General features: G+C 45.4%; 1 protein-coding gene across 4 annotated transcripts in view; it reads left to right on the forward strand.

The window, feature by feature from the left end:
• LOC308147037 (protein phosphatase 3 catalytic subunit alpha) overlaps positions 1–24,433 on the forward strand; it is a 69,054-nt gene that overhangs the window by 8,127 nt on the left and 36,494 nt on the right. For all 4 annotated transcript variants that reach the window (XM_080519085.1, XM_080519087.1, XM_080519086.1 and 1 more), the window contains exon 2: positions 20,452–20,652. In XM_080519085.1, the coding sequence (XP_080375211.1) occupies positions 20,452–20,652 (201 nt within the window). The remainder of the gene's footprint in view (positions 1–20,451; positions 20,653–24,433) is intronic.

Consider the following 24,433-nt stretch of genomic DNA (forward strand, 5'->3'; position numbering starts at 1 on the left):
TATTCAAACCATTGCGCCGAAGCGAATCCTGGACCGGCCGACCAAACAAGGCCTCGCTTTCTCATTCAATTCATTGCGGTCCACTCATTACTATAATTCTTTCCCCGGGTTTGATAATGCGCCCTCGCTGTCACAGCAGAACAGGATTTCGCACAGAATTCGCAGATGCCTTGAGGGTGTAGCTCCACCGCATTCCACTGCAGGTTTGTTTTGGCGGGAGTTCGGTTTGGCCGATCACTGAAGCGCAGTCGGCAGCAAGAGCCAAGATGGCATCAGTACCCTGTGCCACAGTGGTCTCTGCATTGTCACGGGAGTCATCCTTTAATATGCAGTTTGACGTTTACCAGGAAGACAGGCAGAGCTTTTGACTGCGGACTCTTGTGGTCTCATTCGTGTGACGCCTTGTAGTAAATGTGCACCGCCTTGCTCGTTGTTCGCCGCACAGTGGAAGAACTCGACGTTGGCTTAACCCCACTTTGCAAGCGTTTCATTTAATACTTAATTCCAGGCTGCAGCTCGAGACGCAATATATCAGATGATAAAAGAAAGTTGGTTTTAATTAAGAGACCAATCAATACTTTTCATCTGCTGTTATGGATATGCTTTATTAAGGCCATAACTAACACTGGGGACAAGAACAATGAACCACTTTTACTTTTACTACTGCATGTCGGTTAATGCGATTTGGACTGTCTTGTAGGGATTTATACAAAGACACAAATATTCTTTTTCACCCCGTTGTGAATAACAAAGGCTCTGCGTCGAGCTTTGCACTGTTTTATTTTTTACAGCTATATCAAGGAAAGAAGTAAACCTTTGTGCTGATCACAGATGCGTAAAGAAGCATGTTCTGACTCATGGAGTTTCTCTCTCTCTCTCTCTCTCCGCATTCACTGTTGCTCCCGGTGCATGAAATTACAGTCCTGGCTGGACTTTTGCTGTCAGGTGTCGTCGGCTCACTCGCCGGAGCGCCCGGTGTGTGGACAAGAGAGAAACTCCAGCTATACAAATACAGCTGGAGGTGAGCAGAGGCCTCAAGGTTTATTTACACTCATTCGCACGCGTTAATTATAGACCACCTGGCTGAAAATTAACCCTTTTTTTCTCTGCCCCCCCCCCCTCCCATGTGCAGTCAATTTTTGGTGTCTGCTTATCTCGGCTTACTAATGGGATGAGATGTTTCATTTGAATGAGATTCATAATCGAGTTGACAGGATGTGGTCTTGGGAGATTGACGTTCTTATTACGAGGCATGGCAGCGTGGCCAGATGTCAGCCGACGTGCGGCTCTCCCGAATTTCTCCTCCAAAGTTTCATCCTCGTGACATATTGAGACTATTTTTCAATGGGATTTTTGGCTTCATTTTACACCCAGCTGTTGGGTTTCGCCCATGGCAAAAACAGTAAGGGACAAAGAGCTGTTAGGTTTGCCTCTGAGCTGATGATGGCAGGCCACTCAGTCCCCCCCCCCCCCCCCCCCGCCCCTCTCCTCCCACGTAGAGAGAGGAGGGTGAAGGACCATTGCCTGGCCCACTCACTCAAAACACACTCTGCAGAGGCTGACCAGAGCCCGAGTCGTGACTGTGCTCTGTGTGTGTGTGTGTGTGTGTGGAGAGATTGGGGGTTGACTAACCGCAGAGGAGGCGTGTATTTGTTTCCCTGCCCTTGCCGTTCTGTCCATAAAATTAGGCCCCAGAGGCGATTTCGTTAAAGGACCGATCAATTTCCACTGGGAATATTCTCGGGAGTAATCGCGGGGCCAGTTTATCTTGTTCAAATTTAGATTCAATTTCCACGGGGGCGCGTTTCCACGATAAGGCCGACGCCTGCCAGCAAACCCAAAAGGAGTCTCGGCCCTGAGGAAGTTGCCTCTGCCGTCGCCACGCCGAGTCCAGCGCAATCCCAGTGCAAACGGAGATCTCATCAGTCTGAGCGGACAGTGCCGCCTCTGTTAGGCAGATTGCAGAGGGGTTAGTGTGTCCCACGGCTCCGATTGATTTCGTGCCTGTCCAAACAGCGCCGGAGAGCCATACATTACAATGACCAATCATTTGAGCTTTAACGCCGACCCCACTCCCCCGTTGCACTGTTAAGGGCAGAGCGAAAGCTCGCGGACTCCGTGTCTCTTTTCGCCGCGAAGTGGACTGCCATTTATGAGCGCTCGCGGTTTTTTTTTTCTCGCCGTATCGATCGCACGCAGAGAGTTTCTCAGCGGAGCGTGGTTGATGTACTCGTCAGCCATCACCCCCGTGCATGTTCATGCATGCGCCCGTGTGTTTCTCGTATTCACGCAGCGTTGACTTGAAAGAATGTCACTCGCGGGGGGAACCTCCCTTTCCAGCGATTGTAAGGGAGGATTTTTGTTTGTGTCCCTGTTTGGCAAAACTGTGGGAGCTATGTTATTTCCACACGCTAATCTTTACCACCAACATGCGAATCGTTTGTAGAGAATTAATGCAAATGTCACGCCCACTGTGATGTGCCCATACGTACAAAGTCCCTTGCTGTCATGCATTTGGCAGCTCCTTTGTGGCTTTCCTATATCATGCCGGCCTTTAATGACGGCCTGCCGGCACATAAAAACTGGCAAGGTTGCTGAATGACGCAGCAGCTCACAGTCACAACAGCTCCCGCTGTGAACACAAGTTAGGGTATGTCCGCATCCGTGTCACAAAGTCTTGAGAATACTAAAGAGCACAATGTCTTTGACAGCTTTTCTACCGAGCCTCCAGCCTCCCGACAGTTGCTTCAGTCAGCCTTTCTTTATGTCTTGTAAAAATGTGAGACATGTGTATGAGGCCCATTATTTTCTTCTTTTTTTTTTTTAACTGGCTCAACAATTTTTCTGCCTCCCTGTCATGTATTACTGCCACCCCCCCCCCCCCCCCCCCCAAAAAAAAAAACACATTTAATATTTGTCTTCTGCCTCGATTCACTTTTAGCCAAAGTTCTGCTGTCCCCACTTTCTGCCAGGCCGTCGTCTCGCCATTCATTCAGCATTTTCTTTTCATTCCCTTTACCACGCTCGTGGCTCCGCCTGCTCCTCGACTGTGTCAGACCCGTGTCGTAAGACCAAAACACCCATAATGCTTCGGGCCCCGTCTCCCTGTATAGAACGTAATCCGATCCCCCCCCCCCCGGGAGGAATGTTGGCTAGCCTTGGGGACGGCCAAATCGAGGTACGCATCAGCCGCACGGCCCGGCAGATAATGGAGCTCCAAGTGAATTTAAGCCAAGCACTTCACCCGCAACCCGAAAGAATTAAATCGATGTAGTATTTACTCTCCAGTCGACCAAATTCACGGGTATTTTCAATCTCAAACGCTCCGTGACAGTAATGATGTCAGACATTAGTCGTAAGCTGCATTAAACATTTGTTGAGTACTGTCTGTTTTGTAGCCAGCAGTTAAGAGGGCAGGGACTTCTTTTCAGCCCAACAGATGGGAGTATACGATTCATAGCCATGCAGCGCTGATCACTGGCGTGCGTGTGATGTCCTTTTCAAGTCTATTTGCTTCTGACGACTGTGGACAAGAGGGTTTGAGGTAAAGCTGTAACGATTAGTGATCTGTCAGAAATGGAAAATAAAACATTTTGTTCAGCGTTTGTTTCGTGACGTTCATTTATTTATCTTTATAGTTTTCAAAAGCAAGACATTTTTGACATTAGGTTCCACAGATGTAATTATTGTATGATCTATTAAGATGCATAATATTCAATTAAACGTGTTGTGGATTGTTAATCAGGATGGAAGTAACACTCTTGGGCTGTCTCTCAAGCTTTGGGTATCAAAATGGGAATTTTATTTTCACTATTTACTGTTTCCAAAGACCAAACAACATTTTGCTCAAGGATGGGGGGGAAAAAAAAAATCAATAATGATGATCATTGATGCTCTCGCTTGACTGTCTAGCTTGGTGATTGGTGCTGATTGGTTCTGTTTTTAAGATTGAAATTTTAAGATTGAAATGACTTCTTGATTTATCGAAGCTGTGTCATTTACGTCTCAAGCAATCTTCTCTGGACGCCAGCCAGCAGCAGCGGCTTTCATCACGTAATACATCTGAAGAATTGTAAAGAAATGTACCTGATGCGAATAGTTTGGAAATCATCTAGGGACTCGCATGACTTTTCATGCACAGCACATGGAGAGCGTGATGGAGAGTCAAGACTCCCTCCAGGCGGTCAATCTGTCAAGTGAGCCGGAACGCGCTCACTGACCTGATCCTCAAGAACACATAACCCTTATAGCGCGCCTGTTTGTCCTGAATGGGTCAGGAGTCGCGGCCCAGGCGGCTCACTGCTGCTTGACCCCCGGAGCCAGGCAGTGCTTCAAACCGTCTAAAAAGGCCCCCCCGCTTCTTACGTCCACGCTCGCCTCCGATTGGACAGACACCGACTGTGGCAATGGTTTTTCCAATGCGATGCTTTAACTGCCTTTAATCTCACGGCTTCTAGTAAAGCCTGCACAGATGGCGCCTTCCGCATAATACTCCACTAGTGAATTTTGAAAGTGCTTTCTCTGCAATATGGAGGTCAGGCTGGCAGCAGAGAAGGATGATTTACTTTACAGTCAGGTTTAGCCCAGAGGGGTTGCGTAATAGCTGCTACTTCGGGGTCTCCGTCACAGCTTCTCCTGATATATAGAGCTCCTCTTTTGGGCGGGGGGGGGGGGGGGGGGGGCAAGATCTGTGTGTGTGTGTGTGGCTGTGGTTGGTGTGTAGCTATGTCCCTTGCTGACTCAGAATTCCTTTGGTCTTTAGAGAAGTAATGCCTTTGTTGACCGCCCTCCCTCCAACTCCAGCCCCGTGCTGTTTTTGCTTTTCTTTCTTGGCAGCGAGGTTTCCCTGCTGGCAGGAGTACCCGCCACACCCGCCCAGCCATTGGTCTCGAAACAGAGATGGGGGTTAGAGAGGTGGGCGTGGGCAAGGGGGAGCGAAGGCAAGCGGTGGCAAAGGAAGGGGACTCTTTGGGGTCGTGTTGTCTTGGCAAGAGGCGGGAGGAGGTGGCTGGCTGCGCCGTCCCATTGCCTCGCCACCTGTCCTCTGAAAAAAACCACAGTCAGTCTGCCAGGGATGATAACTCCAACATGGATCTTTTAGACCGAAACACTTGATAGCCGTAAGGTGGTTGGAATATTCAACATCTATGTACATTTTTATTTGCCTTTTTTTTCTCCATGCATTTATTCATGTTAGGTACTTTTCCTATCTTGTTCGCTCTTTCTGACCCATCCTTGTTCCTTTGACGCAGCGTGGAGGAATGCCATCTCACATATGTGATGTGGCTATTCTTGTACGGTTGGGAGGGCTTGCCTCAGTCCACAGATCATTGTGATAGTTGGCAGCACGCTATTCTTTTTTTCCTCCTTCTTCTTTTAAGTCATGCAGGTAACCTTCCCAGAACTAGAGTACGAGTGGGGGTGGGTGTAGGTTAATTAATGATGAGGAATGTTATCTACAGTTCAGTCTGTCTTTTATTTGGGTCAGTCTCGGGTCTGGTATGCTCCTTTAACTAAGTGTGGGAGCAAATATAGACTGGCCTCATCCCCTCTGTATGTGTCTAGTAATTGCATTCTAGAAATGCCAACATCGTGGCTGCCAACGAGCCCTCCTTGGGAGGTGCGATCACGCCTGTTGAGGCATATTATCTCAGAGGCAAGCTGTGAATGAGTGCACAAAACACTGAAGTCACTTCGAGTTTCAGCTTTTCTCTATTGATTTATATTCCTTATTGTGTCAGATTAATATTGCTTTCAGTTAAATTGCCTTTGGAGTCGTTCGTTTCGATTTCTAATTAGGGGCTTGAGATGTGATGATGCAACGTCGTTGCAATGTCAAATACAGATGAAGGAACTTTTTCTTTTTTTTTTTTAAACTAGAGATGTACAATGTTATGAAGGCTTGGCCATCATGAGCCTGCAGCTATACCCATGTTGATAAAATGGTAAAAGTGTTCAAATGCTCTGTAAATATACAAATGGTTTCTCTGAAACCATTTCATCAAGTTTATAACAAAATCCAGAATCGTACTATATTTAACCTCCACTTAATGCAAATGCAGTTTCACATTGTTCCTGTTTATTTAGGGTATTATTGTTTTTACTCAAATTGTAACAAGTACAACTTTTCTTATCCAACTCTAGGCTAGTATAATACAAAGAATAAAACGGCTTGTTCAAGATTAAACTAGATGCAAAGTAGCAAATAAAAACAAGAGCCGACCAAAACCAGCACAGTCAATGGCTGAAGAAGAACTAAAATGCTCGAAGGCTTTCATTATAAACAGCCTCTTTTAGGTTTCAACCTGATACACGAAGACTGCAGCTCCAACAGTCATTTTCCAGCTGCGTGCTCCACAGACAGATGACTGTCTTCAAATAATTTTTCCTCAGTGGTCTCATTGAGAATACAAATCCAAACTTTGAGCTCAACCCTCACAGAATAAAGGAACACCTTTAACCCTTGAGGTACTTATTGAAAATCTTTGAATATAAAAATTGGTAGAGATACTTTGCCAAAGCAAGAGGCAAAACATATGACTATCTTAGTGTTTGGCTATCTATAATAACTTGCATTTTGTGATCATCATAATGTTACTATTGAAAGTCGGGAAGAAATATGAAGATTTGCTCGATAAAGGTTTGAAATAAAGCTTCATTTTTTGTTTGTTGCCATTTTCCAATCATCTCAAGCAAAACCACAACATTCCTATCTTTAGTTTATGCCAATACGTTGCTGATCACTGGAGAAGTGTAATTGGAAGTGACACCAATAGCTATTAGAAATCGCTGTAAAATCATTTAGCTTCCAATTTCTGATTTGCTGTCTTGTTGAATTCAGCATTCTACTCCAATAACAAAACCCTCTATGTGTAACTACCGCATGAGCTCTGCAAGCTGACATTTCTTTGCAGTGTTCCCTCCTCGGGGATTACATATGTTGGTTCAAATATTTTAAGAGACTGGGAAGGCAGGCCCCTGACAGTTAAACGTAGCAGGCATGGAGATGGATCAAACCTTTACTTGCAGCATTAAGGGAAAATAAATGATCCCGGGTACAAAATTTCTGCCCAGGTTATAGCAGGTCTGACCAGTTAAATTTTTGGAAGCATACCACAATATATTTCTACTTTTCTGGCGTGTCATCATTAGAGCACAGTTTCTCCCGAGTCGTAAGGAAGCTTTTTGAAGTCTGACTTTTGGGTTTTGTGACAACTCCAGCTGAGCCGCGGCTCTGCATCACGTCCACCCACCGCCTGTGTGTCACCACGCACTCACAGAACAAGTCCCCAACAAGAACGCTTTGTAAAGTGGCTGCCGGCGCACTGGCAGAGCTCTCCAGGGTTAGTGGTGGGGGGGGGACATATGTTCTCCATAGACCTGTGTCGTCAGTCCTTCCCGATACAAGCGCCAGTTGACAGCATGATGGAGAGGGGTGGGAGCCTCGCACAAAGGTGGTTCTGTCAACGTTGCAGGGCCTCGGTTTTTTTTGTCCAGACTGGAATCCAAACATGCGCACCAATCTCTCCTCGGCTGCCTGACCTTTTTGTTTACCTTCCGAAGGAAATGTTGGAGCTGTAGCACCAGAAGGCCTGCAGGGAGAGGCAAAGATTCCGGTAGAAAAAGACGTTTTTTTTCCCCCCCCAAAGACTAACCAGATGAAAATCACGGATAAAACACATTGAACAGGATTAGACAAGACGCACTGGACTGTACCAGGGACTCTGCTGCCTCCAAAGTGCTCAGCAGGGGGTCAAGATTGGCTTGCTTGTTGTGTCAAGACAAGCCAAGCAATTAAAGGATTGAACTGACAGCACGGTGGCTATCGTTCAGACAATCGTATGTAACGCCTGACACTGGGGACTATACACGCCCAGTGTGACCGTGACACTATCTGACGCCGGTGTGCCACAGGTTCCGTCTGAGGAAATGGCTCACGTACAGCCGTGCATGCACCCATAGCACCCTGTCTTCCAGATCCTTTCAGCCTCCCTCCATTGTTCCCGTCTCTGTTATGCTCCAAAGCTGATTACAGCGCCTTCTCTAATGAAAGCTAATCCTGTGTCACGGCATTGTGGAGGAGGAGGAGGAGGGTGAGGAGGAGGAGGGTGAGGAGGAGTTGTGAGGAGAAGTGTATGTGTGTGTGTGTGTGGGGGGGGGGGCACAGGCCTCGGCACGGCAAAGCTAGCAGGGAATGTCTTCTTCAGGGCTTGTCAGAGTGGCTGTCAAGAGGAAATGCCGGAGTGTTAACGTCTCGGCAAACCTAAAAAAAAAAATCTGTGAGTTTATGTGAAACTTATTTTTAATATGACTTCTGTGTTGACCCTAAACTCCATTCACATGGCATACCTTTCGGCCAATTTTAACTTTTACACCCAACAATTTTTAACCAGTGTTTTCTTGCACCGAATTAAAACTTTCCATTTGAGAGACTGGCCAGTTCCCCCCCCCCCCCCCCCCCCCCCCCCCCGATAGCGTTATTACACCAAGACGTTGAGTCTCAGGAATTTCCTAATACAATGGAAGGAGATGATTCATTGAACAAGTGTCTTTAGGCTCAGGAGCGGCATAATAGCTGTCAAAGAAAGCTCTCCAAATATCAACTGCACTTACTTAATTGATTAGTTCCTTTTGGTTCTTTAAAAAAAAAAAAAATCCAAACTCATCCTCAATGGGATCACTTGCATTTTCTTCATTTATCTCCTGAATGTGTTGGCATGCCTGGTCTTAAGGTCTGTATCACATTTAGTGCGGCTCATTTTTTATTATTTTTCACTTTTAAATTGCTGACATGTAGACGTTGCAGTGGCTTTTACAGATGTTGCAACATCCCTATTACAGCTGAAAGCAGCAATACCGATTCAGAATGTCACGTTATTGCTCCCTTCCGACACTCTCAAATTGAAATTTGACCACCTTCGCTGCATAGAACATAAGGTCAGTGGTTGTGCCACGAGAAACTGAGTTTGGGTGTCTTCCAATACTGAGTGAATTAAACCGACGGCTGCATATTGAATTTTATGAGGAATTGACCAGGAAATAAGTTGCATCATTGCTGATACCAGAGTCCCGCACAAGGTCAGTTTCAGCGGAGTGATGGCGAGCTGTTGGGTTGAGCGACGCGAGCTCGGGATTGTCGGTAAGCCAAGAATATCTCTGCTGATAAACTCCTCTTGTTCGGTTAGGCAAAAGCAAACAAATCTCAAGTCGTATCGAGATCTTTGCTCAGCAATAAGCTGTAAAATGGGTTCAACAGTATGTCGAAGAGAGATTAGGAGGGAGAGAGCCGGGGTTAGGTCTTTTAAGAGCTGTAGCGAATATTTACTGTTTCTCTGTCTGCTGGACAGACACAGTGATATGCACTCTGCGTACTTTTTATTTATTGGTTTTTCTTATGGTCTGTAAACTCTGTGGAAAATCTTTGGATGATCATCAAATGTATCCAGTTGTGTATCCCTGTTGGATTGACATTTTCTGCAGCGGGACTGTCGCATGATAAAACTTTGACAAAAGAAATGTTGAGTATCTTTAAGCAAGTTTGATACTACTTGGTCATAGAACCCAACCTCCCCATGTTGCACAGTGTCACTATTTATCATGGCTTCAGTGTCGTTGACTTGTTGCTTTGTCAACAGGGTGTCATTTATAATTTGTATTAGAATGGAAAGTCTCCAAGGACATCCAATCAATAAACTGTGAGTCAGTGAGTTGTGAGTCTTCAATAGGTTGACAGAACCTCTCTTTAAAAAAAAAAAAAAAAAATCCATTTGGTTGCTTTTCTTTTTAATTTCATTGATGGATCTTTCACTTGTCCTGAATCATGCACTTCCCCCAGTCCAGCTCCAAATAACCAAAGTCATTTTGCCTGCCGTGATCCGGGTCCCTGGCGGCCTCTCACTATGTCATCGATCCGCCGTTCCATTGATGGCCCACCGCACACCAGGCCATCACCAGGGGGAAAAAAAAAGAAAAAAACGCCCACAGGCACACCCCTTTAAAAAAAACCTCCTCACAGCAGCCTATTCTGGCAGCTCCCTGCTATCCGTCCCTTCCTGCATATTTACATTCATCCATGCCTACATTCACCCACGTCAGCCTCCCACGCTCCAGCTCTTACCTCGCTAATTAATCAGCGGCTTATTCAGAGTGCCGTCTGAGCGGCGCTGCATTTTGATCACCTGCTACCCCGCACGTTTCCTACATTTCTCATCTCGAATCTCTCGACGCGACAGCAGGATTACCGCTCGCCTGTCACTCACCCTCGCCTGCGTCTCTAAAACACCGCTGTGGGCGATTTTCTGCCGGCGCTCGATGGGGCTTTGATAACCCTCGACGCCGGCCCGGCTGAATGGAGGCCGGTCTTTGGGTGTATTGTTGGCTTGTTTGGTGCGTGACCTGTCTATCTTAATAGCGAACTAACGGCCAGCGACGGGGCCCTCCGTGCAGACGGCCCGCGCGTGTTATCGCAGTGAATTGCAAGCCGTCGAACGCACCATCACCTCCGCCGTGTCGCACGTCACGCTTAAAGCACGCGTGAGGGGACGACGTACGATCGGGCTTTAAGCTCAGACTCCCAGCCTCGGGTCAGCCCGGCGCCAGAACGCAACGGTGCTGCCGGCAATTCATTTCTAAGCCAATATTTTGATGGATGAAAGATTAAGACTGAGACTCTACAGCACTGTTTCCCTGGCAACCCGTTTACTCACTTTTATCCAATATCTCTCCTGTTTGTTGATGTGATGTAAAAGCTTATATGCCTGCAGCAGATGACGACGGTCAGCAGATCTTTCAAGTGGCAGTAATCGTCCTCTGGTCGCATTAAATGAATGCGATGGTCATTAGAGCTCCAATTAAATACGGTATGGACCGCAGGCCATAATCCACAGCACAGAAACGAAAAAGAAAACTGTATAGTATTACTATGTAGGATGAAAGCGGTTCTATGGCTTTCGTGAACCACGGGCGTGCTTCAAGCTCATCTCTGTATCTGCTCTGCCGCATCATTGCAAACTATGAGGCTCAAGTGCTCCATTTAGATGAATACTTATCTGACAACTCTCACAGTTTATTTTTCAGTTGATTACACAGTGGCCTTTGTGCTCCATTTATCAGAAACTGACCGGTGAGCAGAGCACAAAGAGCTGAGGCGACATCCAGTTGCAGGTGTGTTCAGGAAAAAATGTCAACAAATGGAAGAGATGTCACAGGTTAATGCTGTAAAAAAGAAAAAAAAAAAAAGAAATCTCCTTTTATGCTAACACAATGTGGGTGCTGAATATAGAGCTTTTGTTCTTTCTCCTTCAATAAGTGTAGCAGGGTTGCTATTAATTTTAAAGGAACAAATTGAGTAACCTGAAGACACCGTTTGAGTCATTTTTCAATATGAATTATTAATTGCAGGGAACAAATTATTAATTCGGCGAAGCGATTGATATTTTGCGTGCACAAGTGATTAAACATGTTATCTTTCATTCCTGCTGGGCATGCCAGCATCACTCGTCTCCCTCCCCCCCCCACAAGAGTCTTTGTTGACGGCCCCTGCTCAGACCTCTTTTGCATTTTTATTTCCTCTGACGCAGCCACGACCCCCCCCCCCCAAACCCCACCCCTCCCTCTATCTTTGGAAAGGTGAGTCTTTTTTTTTTCTGCCTCAACCACAAAGGTAACCACTCCATTTCCCATAACGGCGCACTGATATAATCAGCAGACTCAAAGCACTGAGCTTCAAAGCTCCGCTCGGCTAAGCACTTCGTTCAGGGCCGGCTTCTATCCCCGCTAATGCATGGTAAAGAGGTTCACGCCAATTCCTGAGTGACCTTTTCACCGTAGGCCTTTCCAATCCCTGGGCTGCCCTCACGAAACAGATGGAAGTCCTATATGTTCTCTCGGTTCGCCTTCCTTCTAAATATATCTCCGCATGATGCAATGTTACGTGGTTTCCCTCTCGGTTTTCTGGGTCACGGTGCGAATACCCTGCGCCCGGCTGGAAAGTCTGCCAACTGTCGCCATTACAAAATGATCCAGTCGCCCATGATTTCAAATAATTGTCTCGTGTACACAAGTGATCGAATTGAAGGTGCATGGCTACGGGTCTGTAGTTTGCAAAGTGTTGACTTTTGAAAGGATCTATGTATGTTACCAGTTTTGTCATCTCTTCAATGACACTTTTGGTTAAAATCACCTTTTCGTGTGATTGTAATTTTAACCCACGTACACAAATATCCCATTTCAGTGTAAATAATACAAAATGACTATTAGTGTTGAGGCTCTGATCTCTGGGTGGAGCGTGGGTCGACTTTTTGTTCAAATGTAGTATGATTATAGCTCCATCCATCCATTCATTTATAATCCATATGAATTTGTCCAACTTAAGACCCATTTATGCTTTAGTGCTAGATACAGAGGCTATCCTCCGTATCCTCCGCTCATTATGTCCGCATTTCTTTCCGTCTCCTGAAAGCTTATGGATGAATATTGCAGTACCGTTGGAAGTTGTGTGGTCAGTGTTGTTAGTTATCTATTTTCCATTCCTTTTAAGAAAGAACTCCAATCGTCTTGGTATTTAGGCCAGTATGTTAATGCAGCACAATACCCTCCTGTGATATTTTTTTAAAGATTTGAAGCACATTTATCTGTTTTCGTGAGTCGTTGTGGGTCACGTAAGAAGTCAATGGCTGAAAGGCGTTCGTCTTCCTGAGGGGGAATCACCGGTATATATCTAAATACCTTCGACCCCTAAACGACACGATAGAATATTTTCCAAATCTTTTTGTTATTGTCGACTTCCATTTTCGTTGTCGTCCCTCCTGTCACTCTCAAAATGAAATCCATGTTGTTGTTAATTGAATTCACGAGAAGCGTCGTTTCTGAACAACGCTGGCTCGTGAATTATTGATTGGCAGTGTTATTGGCTTCCTCGGTGGCTTAGCGAGGCAGAGCTGTAAAAAAAAAAAAGAGAAAAATAATAATAAAAAGACGTGATGTCAATCTCACATCTTACTTGTAGACATCACACTGTGTCCTTTCTGCCTGATGCACAACGTCACAAATAATGCATCGCCTTGTGAATATAGCGCATTGTGTGGGTTCAGATGCCGGGGAAGAAAAGGGTCGCCATATGATCTCAATCTTCTACATTATGCATGTCAGGTAATCAGCTTCCAAACGGCGGAATAATGGAGCGATGAAGCCGCTGCTAAATGACATTTGAAGTCGAGGTGCTTTGTGTTGTTACAGTATGTGCTTTGTTTCCTACCGCCTACAGGAGCCCGAGCGTTCTGTTCGTCCCGGACTCCTATCCCACTCCTAACTCAGCCTCGTTTACGTAATTTAATTAACAAAACCCGGACTATCAGTGGAGAGTGAGTTGCACACTCTCGATGCCCTATTCAACGCTTGGCAGTCGTCTTCGGTCCATACAGCACACGCACTGGATTCTTCATCGCTAAAAGGCTTCCAGCTGGAAACGGGGCAGAGTGTGATTGAATTTCTTTTTTTTTTTTCTCTTCTTTTCTCATTTCTGCACTGTCAGTTGCAGATTCATCAATGACCCTCTGTTACTGTAACCACAAAATACTCTTAATCTCAATCATAATCTCTGCTGTTTCTCTGTGAAGCTTTATCGTTTTTTTTTTTTTTTCCTCCATAATCGCAAAGATTTGCTCATATGTGTGTGTCTTCAAAAGAAGCAATCACTGCGGGGCGTTACATTGAGATTAAATGGTCTGAACATTTCATTATGGCTGTGACTGATCACAGTGTCACGCTAATTGGTTCTGCACAAAGCAAATGTGAATCCGACAGACAGAATTAAGTTGATGTCAACATTTTCTACGTTTAAATAATGAATTGACTCATAATTACTTTTAAGGAATAACAAATGACCAGTTCAGAGTTCATAAATGCCTGCCTCTTGTTCTAGGCATAAGAGAGCAGCCGAACACACACAGTCGTAATAAATGATCTTAGGATAGGGCAAACTGTTTGCTTTTTACAATCGTCATGTACGTATGTTGTCTTGAAAATACAGATGCATTTAAAAAAAAAAAGATAAGATTGCACTTCAATAAAAGCAGGGAAGAGATAAAACTGCAGAAGGTGGACAAATACCCGAAGTGCAGGCGCACCTTCAGTGTTGTATACGATGACTGATTTCTGATTGCTGAATGTTTGACCATGAAATACATATTTCGGATCATTTGCTCCCCAGAGGTACCTTCTATTTCCCCCAAGTCCTTACCCGCGACTGTGTCGTCTCACCGAGCTCCCGAGTACTTCTGCACTATTTAATCAGATTTTGAGTTTCCACTTGATTCATTACCCAGAGATTGTGCTTGCGCTGCCAGCCACTTGCCTCGCCCCGGGATACAGAGCAGCGCATCGCCGTTCGGAAAAAGGCAGAAGGGAGCAGCGTTGCAGATTGGTTTCACACTTCTGATCGGCGAAGCTGCCTTTTGCGTGGCGAGCGTCTCCCCACCCCAAGCCACATTACTCCGTCTATTGTGTACTTGGTGTGAGCTGACCTTTGTTGCACCTGCACATAGCTGCCCCCCCCAGCCCTTTGTTCTGCCTCGCCTCCCCCGTCGGTCGTGCTGTGATTTCCACTGGTCATGCTGAGTCTGAGGGGAGGGAAATTGCTGGTGTGGTGGCCTGTCTGGTGGAAGGAGTCGGTGGGGGTGCAGTTGATGTGGGCAGTGACAACCCGAGTCTCGCCCACGCTCCTGGAGGGCCCCCACCGCATCGTGCAGCATCAGCCCTTTTTATTTATTTATTTATTTGTTTTGCCTTGGGTGTCATTTCTGCTTCCGATGGGAAGATTTCTGTGGCCCGAGATCCACAGCGACCTCGGGCTCAGATTTATGTCCTGGAATTGGAGGAATTCATCATCAGGGCGTTGCGTTCCTCACCTTATCTGTATGGTTTTAAAGGCCTTTCATTTGTTGGCCTCAATCCCAGACCAGCTCAGACAATGCAGGCTTAATATTTATTTTTTTTTCCAAACAGACGTAGTGCTTCTGGAGAGGCCTGGAGCTTGGGTAGGCATTGCTGTGCAGGCGATGTCACGCAGGTGACACTAGTTAGATATGGATTTACTGACTCTATTGCACAAGTTGAGCAATTTGTCGCAGGCCTTGTTTTTCCCGAGCGCTTTGAAAACTTTCTCCCGAATGTCACCGGACGCGATTCCGCTCCCGTCTCGCTAGGTTGAGCGCGCAACGATGTTCAGAGAGCCGGAGGTAGCCGATGTGCAGGAATTGTAGCCGCCTTCACTGGCAAGATAAGTCCAGGCTCATGGTTGCACTCTGTGTTCCTCGCTAAATGAAGGCCAGGGGGGGTTGGTGAGCTCAGCAACGGTCTCGTCTCGCTCTCTCCAATTAAGCTGATCTGTCCAGCGCCGTATGACTGCACACCTCCCGCCGTCTCGTTCCTCCGAGAGATCGCATTAGCTCTGAACCGCGCCAACCTCAACATTTCAAGCTGCCTGCTTTTTTTTCACCGCCTCTCACTTTAAGGTGTGCTGCGCTCGGCACTCAACGTCGGGCCGCTGGCAATCTGAAGTGTTAATTTGTCCGGATATCAAACGAGAATAACATTTAAAAAAGAATAAAAGATAAATACGAAGTGTTGTACTGGATGTGTGTTTTTGTGTTTTGCAAGATGTGCAGTGAGTTTTGGCGACATACATAGATTTGCCAGATATTTCAGGTTAAAAGCGTGTCCTTTGGATGCCAACTGCCGTTATCGATAAAATGATATAACTTGGGGAAAACAGCAAGAAGTCCATCGTTCAAGCCAAAATTTGGACGGAGCGCATTCGGCGTGACATTTTGGGAGCTGGGCGTTTTTGAACTATTTGCTTCCAGCACTTTGCCACACCAGGACAGTCCACTTTGATTGAATAACTCAAAGGTTTATTTAACACGCCCTCCAGGCATCCAGAGGTTTAGTCATCTCTCAGGCTTAAACCGTAATGGTTGATGGATGGCTCTAATTTGTAGCTTGGAAATTACAATGCTAATCGGAGACAAATTACCAGGAAAAGTTAAATCAGACCCTAGATTTTTTTTTGGTGGGGTGGGGGTGGGGGGGGTTTCCTTTTCTTTTCCACTCTCTCCGGCTCCCTCTTAGCACTTCTCTCGCATGTTAGATGTGAAGCGGCAGTGCAATTTCCCCAGTTATGTAACAGAAGAGAACAGACAAATGGTGAAATTAATGAAGGCAAAAGCGAGCGGCTAATGGAGGCAGTCTCTGAGTCATACTTGAGTGTCAGGCGGATCGCTGTGGGTCACTTTGTGCTCCGGTGGCTTTCAAGCCCCGCGTGAAAAGCGCGGATAGATGCACGGGGTTATTTACGACAATCGACTGTCTGGGAACGTCCTGATCCAGTCGATGAAGCCAGCGTTTGGCGGCGAAATGCCTTGAGTGGCTCACGACTAACAAAATCTTCCTCGATAATTACTTCAATAAAAGATTATATCATACTGTCAATTTTTAATAATTTAAAATACAACTAACTTCTAAGTGCCTCTTTGATATAGTTTCCTTGAAGGAGTCTTTAATCCGCGGTGATCTTTTTCCTCGGCCACGAGCCTTTTCATTTATTTATTTATTTTCTTCCCCACCCCCCTGGGAGCAACGCCTCTTTCTTTTGAGTGTAGATCCTACCATTACAATGTGACCGTGTAATGTTTTGGCAGAGTTGGGTGTTACTCTTGTTAATAAGGGGGGCTGTTAGAAATTCCACAAGGGGGAAAGTTCACAGTGTTTCCATTGTCACGACTATAGGAAATGGAGGGGTGATGTGTTGAGAGGCCGCCAAGCATGCCAACAACCACAGCTTTCTCACCACTACTTTCTATTAAAGAATAATGTTATTCTCTCTCTTTTTTTTTTTTTTTAGACTTGTCATGTTTTGCTTGCTTCGGTGGGAGCAGACGTGGCTCATGTAAAGCGGCCACGGTCGCTTGAATACTACCAACTGTTACGCCATTTGTGGGAACACCCGTCTTCTCCAGAATGGCTGTGAATACTTCTCACTGGTTGTCATTGTCATCCATCAGTCTGCTCAGATCCTCAAAGCCTCCTAAATTTAGCATTTTATATTCAAAGGCTGAGCAAGTGTCTTGAATTGTCGGGGGGGGGGGGGGGCTTAGAACTGCATGCAGGGACGAGCGAATGATTTGGTTTTGCCAATATTTTACAGCAATTAATAGCAGCTTTGTATTTGTACATTGTTAGATTGGTTATATTCTCGAGTGAATATTGACAAATTCTGACATATTCAATGTGAAGTATTTTCAAAATATTAGTGTAACCTATTATAATTCGTTTTTTTAAAAGACATCAAAAGTCATTGAATTAAAACTTTTGCTTATGTCCTGCCTGAAGTTCTATTTTAACCTTTTCAAGTGGAAACGGAAACCTTTCCTTATGTTTCGCGCGTCCGTTTGCACGACAGTGGCGCTCGGAGCCACTGAATGGGCAAGTTTTGAAAACGCGGTGCATGAGCACCACAACCTCAAGTCGTGAACATAAAGTACATGCATCTATACAGTAGATTGACCCAAAAAAAAAATTATGAAAATTGCTTGATTTTTCCATAACCAGGCTTTTAGCTCTGGTTGCAGATCTGGAGTGTTTGCCGACCATCGCACTTAAACATTTTTTGGCTAATAAAGCAGACTGAGAGAAATCCCGTCAAGACTTTAACCTCCACTCCTGTCTGACTGTTGCTTACAGTTGCTAAGTCTTTGTTCGGCCTGCCTACGGAAATCAATACACCGAATACTCAGTGATTCACAATAGTGCTCCTAAAAGTCCCCCTCCAACATTCAAATCTTTGCATCAAGCTTCACCGGGATTGAGCCGTCGTATAAAGAATATTGGATTTTGATACTTTTTGAAAGAGTTCATGGTGAAACTGTGCGTATTTTAGCAGATATATTCAATAAAAATGTGTATAAACCAAAAGTGTTTTGTTTTTTTTCTTTAGTCACCCTGCACTCGTAGACATGCTCCTAATAATTAATTTCTGGTATATATGCAACATTAAAACATGAAACCGTCGGCCTTGCCTTTCAGGATCGGCCCTCAAACGTGTTAAAAATAGTTTGTACACTACGTGTTCGACATCTCTCAGAAGTGCGGTTGTTTGCCGTCGCGGAGTCTAAAGCCCCCAAGGCCCTGGCCTCAGGCTAGTGTTGCGCAGCAGGTGCTCAAGGGGAGGCCAGCCCGGGGCCTGGGGGGGTAATTCTATCTCCGACGGGGATCTCCGAATGCCCCAGATACCTAAATGTGGAGCTATTAGTCTTATAACGTTGCAGAAGATTTAGAAGTTCTCTAACGAAGTTTGCGTTGACAATCCGTTTGAAGTATTTCGGTGGAAGGCACGCGCGTTTCGAAATAGTTCCAGGTTCAAAAGCCATTAAGCGAAGTGCTGCAGACTGTTGACCCACTGCTCCAGAGTGGCAACAACTGTCAGCTGATCTTTTGAAAGTTCCCAGTGTCTTCTACTGTATGGCTTCACTGGAATGTTTTGGACAGTGTCCTGACCCAATCCTAGAAGTAATCCGATTTATTCAATTTATTTTTTTGTTACAGGGGGCTAACCCCAACCCAAACACTTTATAAATGTTCCAAACTGTTGGCGTTATTCATCAACATAGGATCTTTTACAGTAGCAATTAAAGAAGAGCTAACAGCCGACCGGTGGTTCCCTATATCCATCACTGGTTGGGCTTTGTATGCATCTATTTGTCCAAATAATGCCATTTTAAATAGCAAATTGACCTTTTTATGAATAGGGGGAGAAAAAAATCCCAAAATATCACGATTCTCAAAAGCTATATACAACTTTGTCGATCTTGCCATTATCGCGTGTCCAAATTTCCAAACACAGGCCCACACTTAAGTGGGAGACGTTCAGAATGAGCCTCCGGTGCTTGAAGGGCAACGCTCTGCCACTTGGATTCGACGGACAGCTCGGCGCAAAGCGAAACTCACAACATGTGGGCACAAAAATTGAACACGCAAGTGTGGTGCTGCATTCTGCACATCATGTTTTCTCCACCTGTTTGTGCAGTTGGACACTGCAAGCGGAGGCGTCCTTCATCTGACGGCATTGGACTATTTTTTTTTTTTTTTTTTTTTCAGAGTGTGGGGCAGCTGTTCAGCCTGTCTCTACAGCTTAAGCAAAAAAAAAAAAAAAGAATTATAATCTCGAGATTTCCTTGGTTTATTAGAAGAGGAGTAGATATAGATGGAGCGCTTTGGTTTGGTCTCCTCCAGCCGCTGAGACGGAATATATAGGAAAATCCAATCCAATCCATTTGGGAGCACATTGGAATTTCTGTTCAGTTTGTGATTTTTACATTAAAGTCGTGAGTTCGGCTCGAGCTTTGGAGGGACATGTCGGCTGTCGTCAGTCTGATAGTGTCCCCTCTCTCGCTCCTTGGGGACTGGGACTGGTTACAGACATTGTGTGGTGGCGAAAGCTGTGCGCGTCCAGTAAAAAGTTTGAGCTTTCCACATCCACCCGTTAGAAAGCTTTTAACCACCGCAGCTGAGATCTCGCATATCGCCTTTCGCCGAGCGCACCGCGGCACAGATATAGTGCTGCTCTGATTACCTCTGACGTCACCTTGCGGAAGGGTGGATGTTGCCGTACACACACACACACACAGACACACACACACACAGACAAAAGCCAACAACTCAACAGTATTTATTACTTGCAAGGAGACGTGAATTAAGAGCGCGCCTCCCAATACAGGATGTAAAGAAACTGTACACATGCAGGCCTTTTGGTTAAGATGAAAAATACAAACTTTTTTTTTTAAGCTGCTAATTATGGAAATTGCCAGCCGGGAGAGTTTTGTTTTGGATTTGGTGAGCCTAATTTTAAGCATATTTTTCCCTGTCGGCAGTCGCTGACGGACATGTAAACACGACAGGACACGTTTAAATACCGTTGAGTTTGCACGTTTAACCTCAAATATAGTGCTATTAGATTTAGACCCGGTCCTCATAATGAAAGGCTCTTCAACGTCAATAAAACAACAGATGTCTCGGTTTTCTTCATCAAAAAAGTGTAACATCTTTTGCCAGGCAAACTCGAAAATTGTGTGGGTCTGTTATAAATATTGCAAATTGAATGACTCACGGATCACAGCAGCAATCTGGTAAATCGTCTCAGAGGGTGGGCCGGAGGAGTGAACACTCGCTCCCTTCCCAGTAGGGGGGGGGGGGGGAGGGGGCTCGATCCCCTGGAAGGTACAAAGACACCTGCTAATCAAACGGCTCAAATGTTGCCTGCTCAGTCGTGCGCGATTGGCGGCGTATCCTCAGAAGTCATTCGTCAATGAAAGCCGCGTCAAAGAACCGCAGGTACGTCGTGGAAAGTGTACGTCTTTTAATGACCGTGCTTCGTTTCTTGTCCCTGTCCCCCTGCAGCTGTCCCCTTCCCCCCCAGCCACCGGCTGACAGCTAAAGAGGTGTTTGACAGCGATGGGAAGCCCAAAGTGGACGTGCTGAAAGCCCACCTAACCAAGGAGGGCCGTGTGGAGGAGGCCGTGGCTCTGCGGCTCATCGGCGAGGGCGCCGCCATCCTGCGCGCGGAGAAGAACCTGCTGGACATCGAGGCCCCGGTGACAGGTCAGGAAGTGAAACTTTGATTTAGAGTCGTTTTTTTTTTTTTTTTTCAGTGCTTGCGAAAGTCTCGTCTGAGATCCGACCTAATTGAGAATTATTAGATGATTGCTAACAACATAATTAGTGGTTCCGTCTGTCTGCTTGAGGTCACATGTCTGGATGCCGCCGCCGAAGAACTAATGTGTTTCCACAAGGGGACACTCAGATGTGTGGCGCCAAAGACATTTCTGCATTTCAAAGTTGTTTTTGTGTGTGTGTGTGTGTGTGTGTGTGCTCTGCCTAATGCTGTCTGCTCTTATTGTTCCCTCACAAGCCATTAACAACAACAAAAAAAGAAAAATTAGACCAAAATCCAAATTATTGGCTGATATTTAGCATCTGTTCATTCCGTCTTGTCCCATCGCGGAGGAACTGGTTTCCTCAAACCACTTGTGCTTTGGGAGACGACGTAAACCCAACACAGAAATGACAAATGGATGTATTCATCCTCGCCCCGGAACAGTCATGGAACCATGATCTTCAAAACCGTGAAGACAAAAAAAGAAGAATTTTCCATGTTGCACGGTTTGGGAAAAAAACCTGGTTTGCATTTAATTGTGCAGAAGCTGTCATGTGACAGCTAGTCACTAGTTTCAAATCTATTTCACAATGTATGAGATCTGTTTGACGTGACTCTGTCCATGATTGAATATATATAATATATATATATTTTTAAATCATTTGAGTAGTGTTGATGTCATCAAAATGTCTCCGGAGTTAGTTTTTCTTTCTGTTCAACGACATGATGCTTGAAAATGTCTCAAGTTACCTTCATCATTTCCTCAATCCACTGTGGGGTTGGCCAATTGTGAGAAGAAGTGCATGTGATCCATCGTGAGCTTCTCATGGACCTACATGGAAGTTACTATCGCAATCTTTAATGAGAAACAACCGAATGTGCTATTTATTGAACTCTGGTCGGATATGAATATCAATTAGATAGGTGCAATTTAATCAGATTTCTTATGACCTCAAGTACCCCTTTTTTTTTAAGTGAAGTTCCCTCCTTGACTCAAGTGACAATCCAATTAAAACAGTTTCAAGAATGTGAAAGTCACTTTTACTTCTTCTGAACATGAAGCAAATGAATAACGATATATCAATTTTCTTTTGTCAACCCACTTTCCACAGTTGTGACTGTCACGCTCACTCAATTGAAGTGAACTGCATAGAAATTCCGCAGCCTTTTTTTTTTTTTATTACTATGTGTTTTTCCAAATTTCTCTGTCGCGGCCCACAAAAAAAAACTAGTAGCTCGCTTTTATGCTCTAGGAGGTTCAAACAACTTGCACTTGTTTTCAGAATGAAAACACATTGGGAAAGGAGGCCGACTGTTTACAGCTGTGCCCAAACTTAATTTTCCTAATTAACTGAGTCACTGCGCCTCGGGGGCCTCATGCGGGGCCTCGGTTCAGCTTATTTATGCCCGCGTCTGTGAAGGAGCACATTGTCGAGGGGTGGCCACTGATGCATATGCACAACTCTATTCTTTTTTTTTTTGGTCAAGTGTCCTGTTCCTCACATTAGACTTTCTGATGAGTCCCCTTTGATGTCGCTGTAATCAGAGGCAGAGGCCTCCTCGAGGTCTATGGCAACCCCCCTCACTTTCGAAAATTACGAGATCCTGCCCACAATAAAGTCCGCAGAGACCCGCGTCTTTATTTGGCAGGCGTCACGCTTCGCTTCAATTCATTGAACGTGTGGCCCTTGTTAAGCAGTGTGGGCCTCCGCCGGTCATTGGGGCCATTATGATAAGAGGATATCTTGTCTGGCTGTTTTGAGAGACTGAAGCTTTACAGAAACATGCAAACAAGTTGCATAATCACGAGCCCCTTTCTCGGCACACAGGAAATACTATTGAATACGTCTAAATTACTGATTATTTAGCAGCGCCACTGGCTCCCTCCAATATTATGTAGCGGTGCACCGTGACAAATGGCTGTGTGGCGCCGCAGAAGAGTAAAAACGTGTATTTGTTGCAGTGAATTATTGCATCCGAATCAAAGCGAAGCAAATTGTATTGATCTTTCCATATAAACACACTTTAAAGTCAGACAGAAAGCTATTTGTGAAAAAATGAAAGTAAGCTACTCTCTCAGGCCTATCTCTCTATTTGTGCTGGAGTTGAAAAAGAATTATCTTTAAAAAAAAGGGGGGGGGTTTAATTTGTGAAATATTAATTTCAATGCGCCAAAAATATCGCAGCGCTGGCTCGTAACGGTACTGCTCGTGTTGTGTTTACTTTAGTCTCAAAGACTGAGGCTGGTGTCAAATTACAAACATTGAATGCTCTTTTTACCGGGCTCAACGTTTGTTTTGTTTTTTTTTAAGTAAAAGATGATTAAAGGTACCAAATGTACAGTTGAGGTGATGACGCTTCTGTCCATTAAGCGGCAGTAGTGAGGCCACTTTGTCTTCCAGTTTTTAAACTGTATAAATTTGTTAACGAGCTTCAGTGCGGAGTTCGTTGAGGTTGTACATTTAAAAATGTTACATATTGCACCTTCAGAAGGGGTTTTTAAAGAGCGTGAATGGATCGGCCGCTAAACTATAAGTCCTGAATAGCTATTCTTGTGCATTTCTACAGCCCGACAAAGACCTGTACATTCGGAATAATGGCTGCCTTTTAAAGGCGCTCGGTTATCGGCCACACTGTCCTGATTTCACATTTTGAAGCGGCGGAAAATGATGGATCAGCCGGTAAATCTCCTCCCTTTGTTGTGCCACATGAAAACAGTGGACGGCTTCAGCTCTGTGAGCAGGCATTGGATCCTGAGGGGCTGTGTGTGTGTGTGTGTGTGTGTGTGTGTGCGTGTGCGTGTGTGTGTGTTCATGCACTTGTGTACAGGAGCGCAGCAAATGAAGCACTTCTTTCCCTCCCACTCAACACCCCTGTCTCAACCCCTCTCCCACTCGGTAGGCTTCTGCAACAAGGATTTCTCTGCGGCGCGTGCTCGTTCCTCCTGCTGTGGTTCCCTCTCGTGCGCGCTCCCAAACGCTCTCCGTGTAAACATCCCTTTGTTTCGCTCGGTCATTTTCCTTCTGTCTGCCATGTTTTAACTTTCTTGTGTGTGTCATGGTCAGTAGCTCTCTCTCTCCCTCTCCGTCACTCTCTCCCTCCTTCCGCCAGCAGCACACGTCCAATTCAAACACGACACACGGTCAGAAAATTAGTATGTAAATATTTATCGTCGACGCAAAGCACCATGACATGTCAGCTCTCTCTCCCTCTCCCTCCCAGCTCCTCACCACTTGCACAGTCACTTCCTTGTTGGGCCAGATGGCAGGTGGGGTTTTCATGGAGGGAGGTGTGTGTGAGTGTGTGTCTGTGGTGTGTGTGTGTGTGTGTGTGTGTGTGTGTCGTGTGGCGAGTGGAGCTGGCTTAGGCCGCTGAGTACAAGCTGCTCTCATGGCCTTCACACAAGCCACCCATCAATAGAGCGCTTACAGCCACATCACCAGGCAACAGCAAGGTTTTTACACTCTTAATACACATGTTTGCAGCGCCTGAGCCACGCTTTGAATCAAATATCTCTTTTATTGAAGCACGGTCGAACACGTTTTCCCTCAATCTGGGTAGGAAGTGTTGTTGTTTTTTTTCCGTTTTGATGTACTGAACTGAGACGTCACGCGTGTGACAACCTGGGCTGTGTACATATTTCCTCAGGTATGCGCTTTCTTTCTGAAAACGCGACGCATTGTAAGACCTCGGTTTCCTGCGTACACCTTTAAATGATCTCACTCA

The sequence above is a fragment of the Blennius ocellaris genome (assembly GCF_963422515.1).
Source record: "Blennius ocellaris genome assembly, chromosome: 23".
In the NCBI taxonomy this organism is placed as follows: domain Eukaryota; kingdom Metazoa; phylum Chordata; class Actinopteri; order Blenniiformes; family Blenniidae; genus Blennius; species Blennius ocellaris.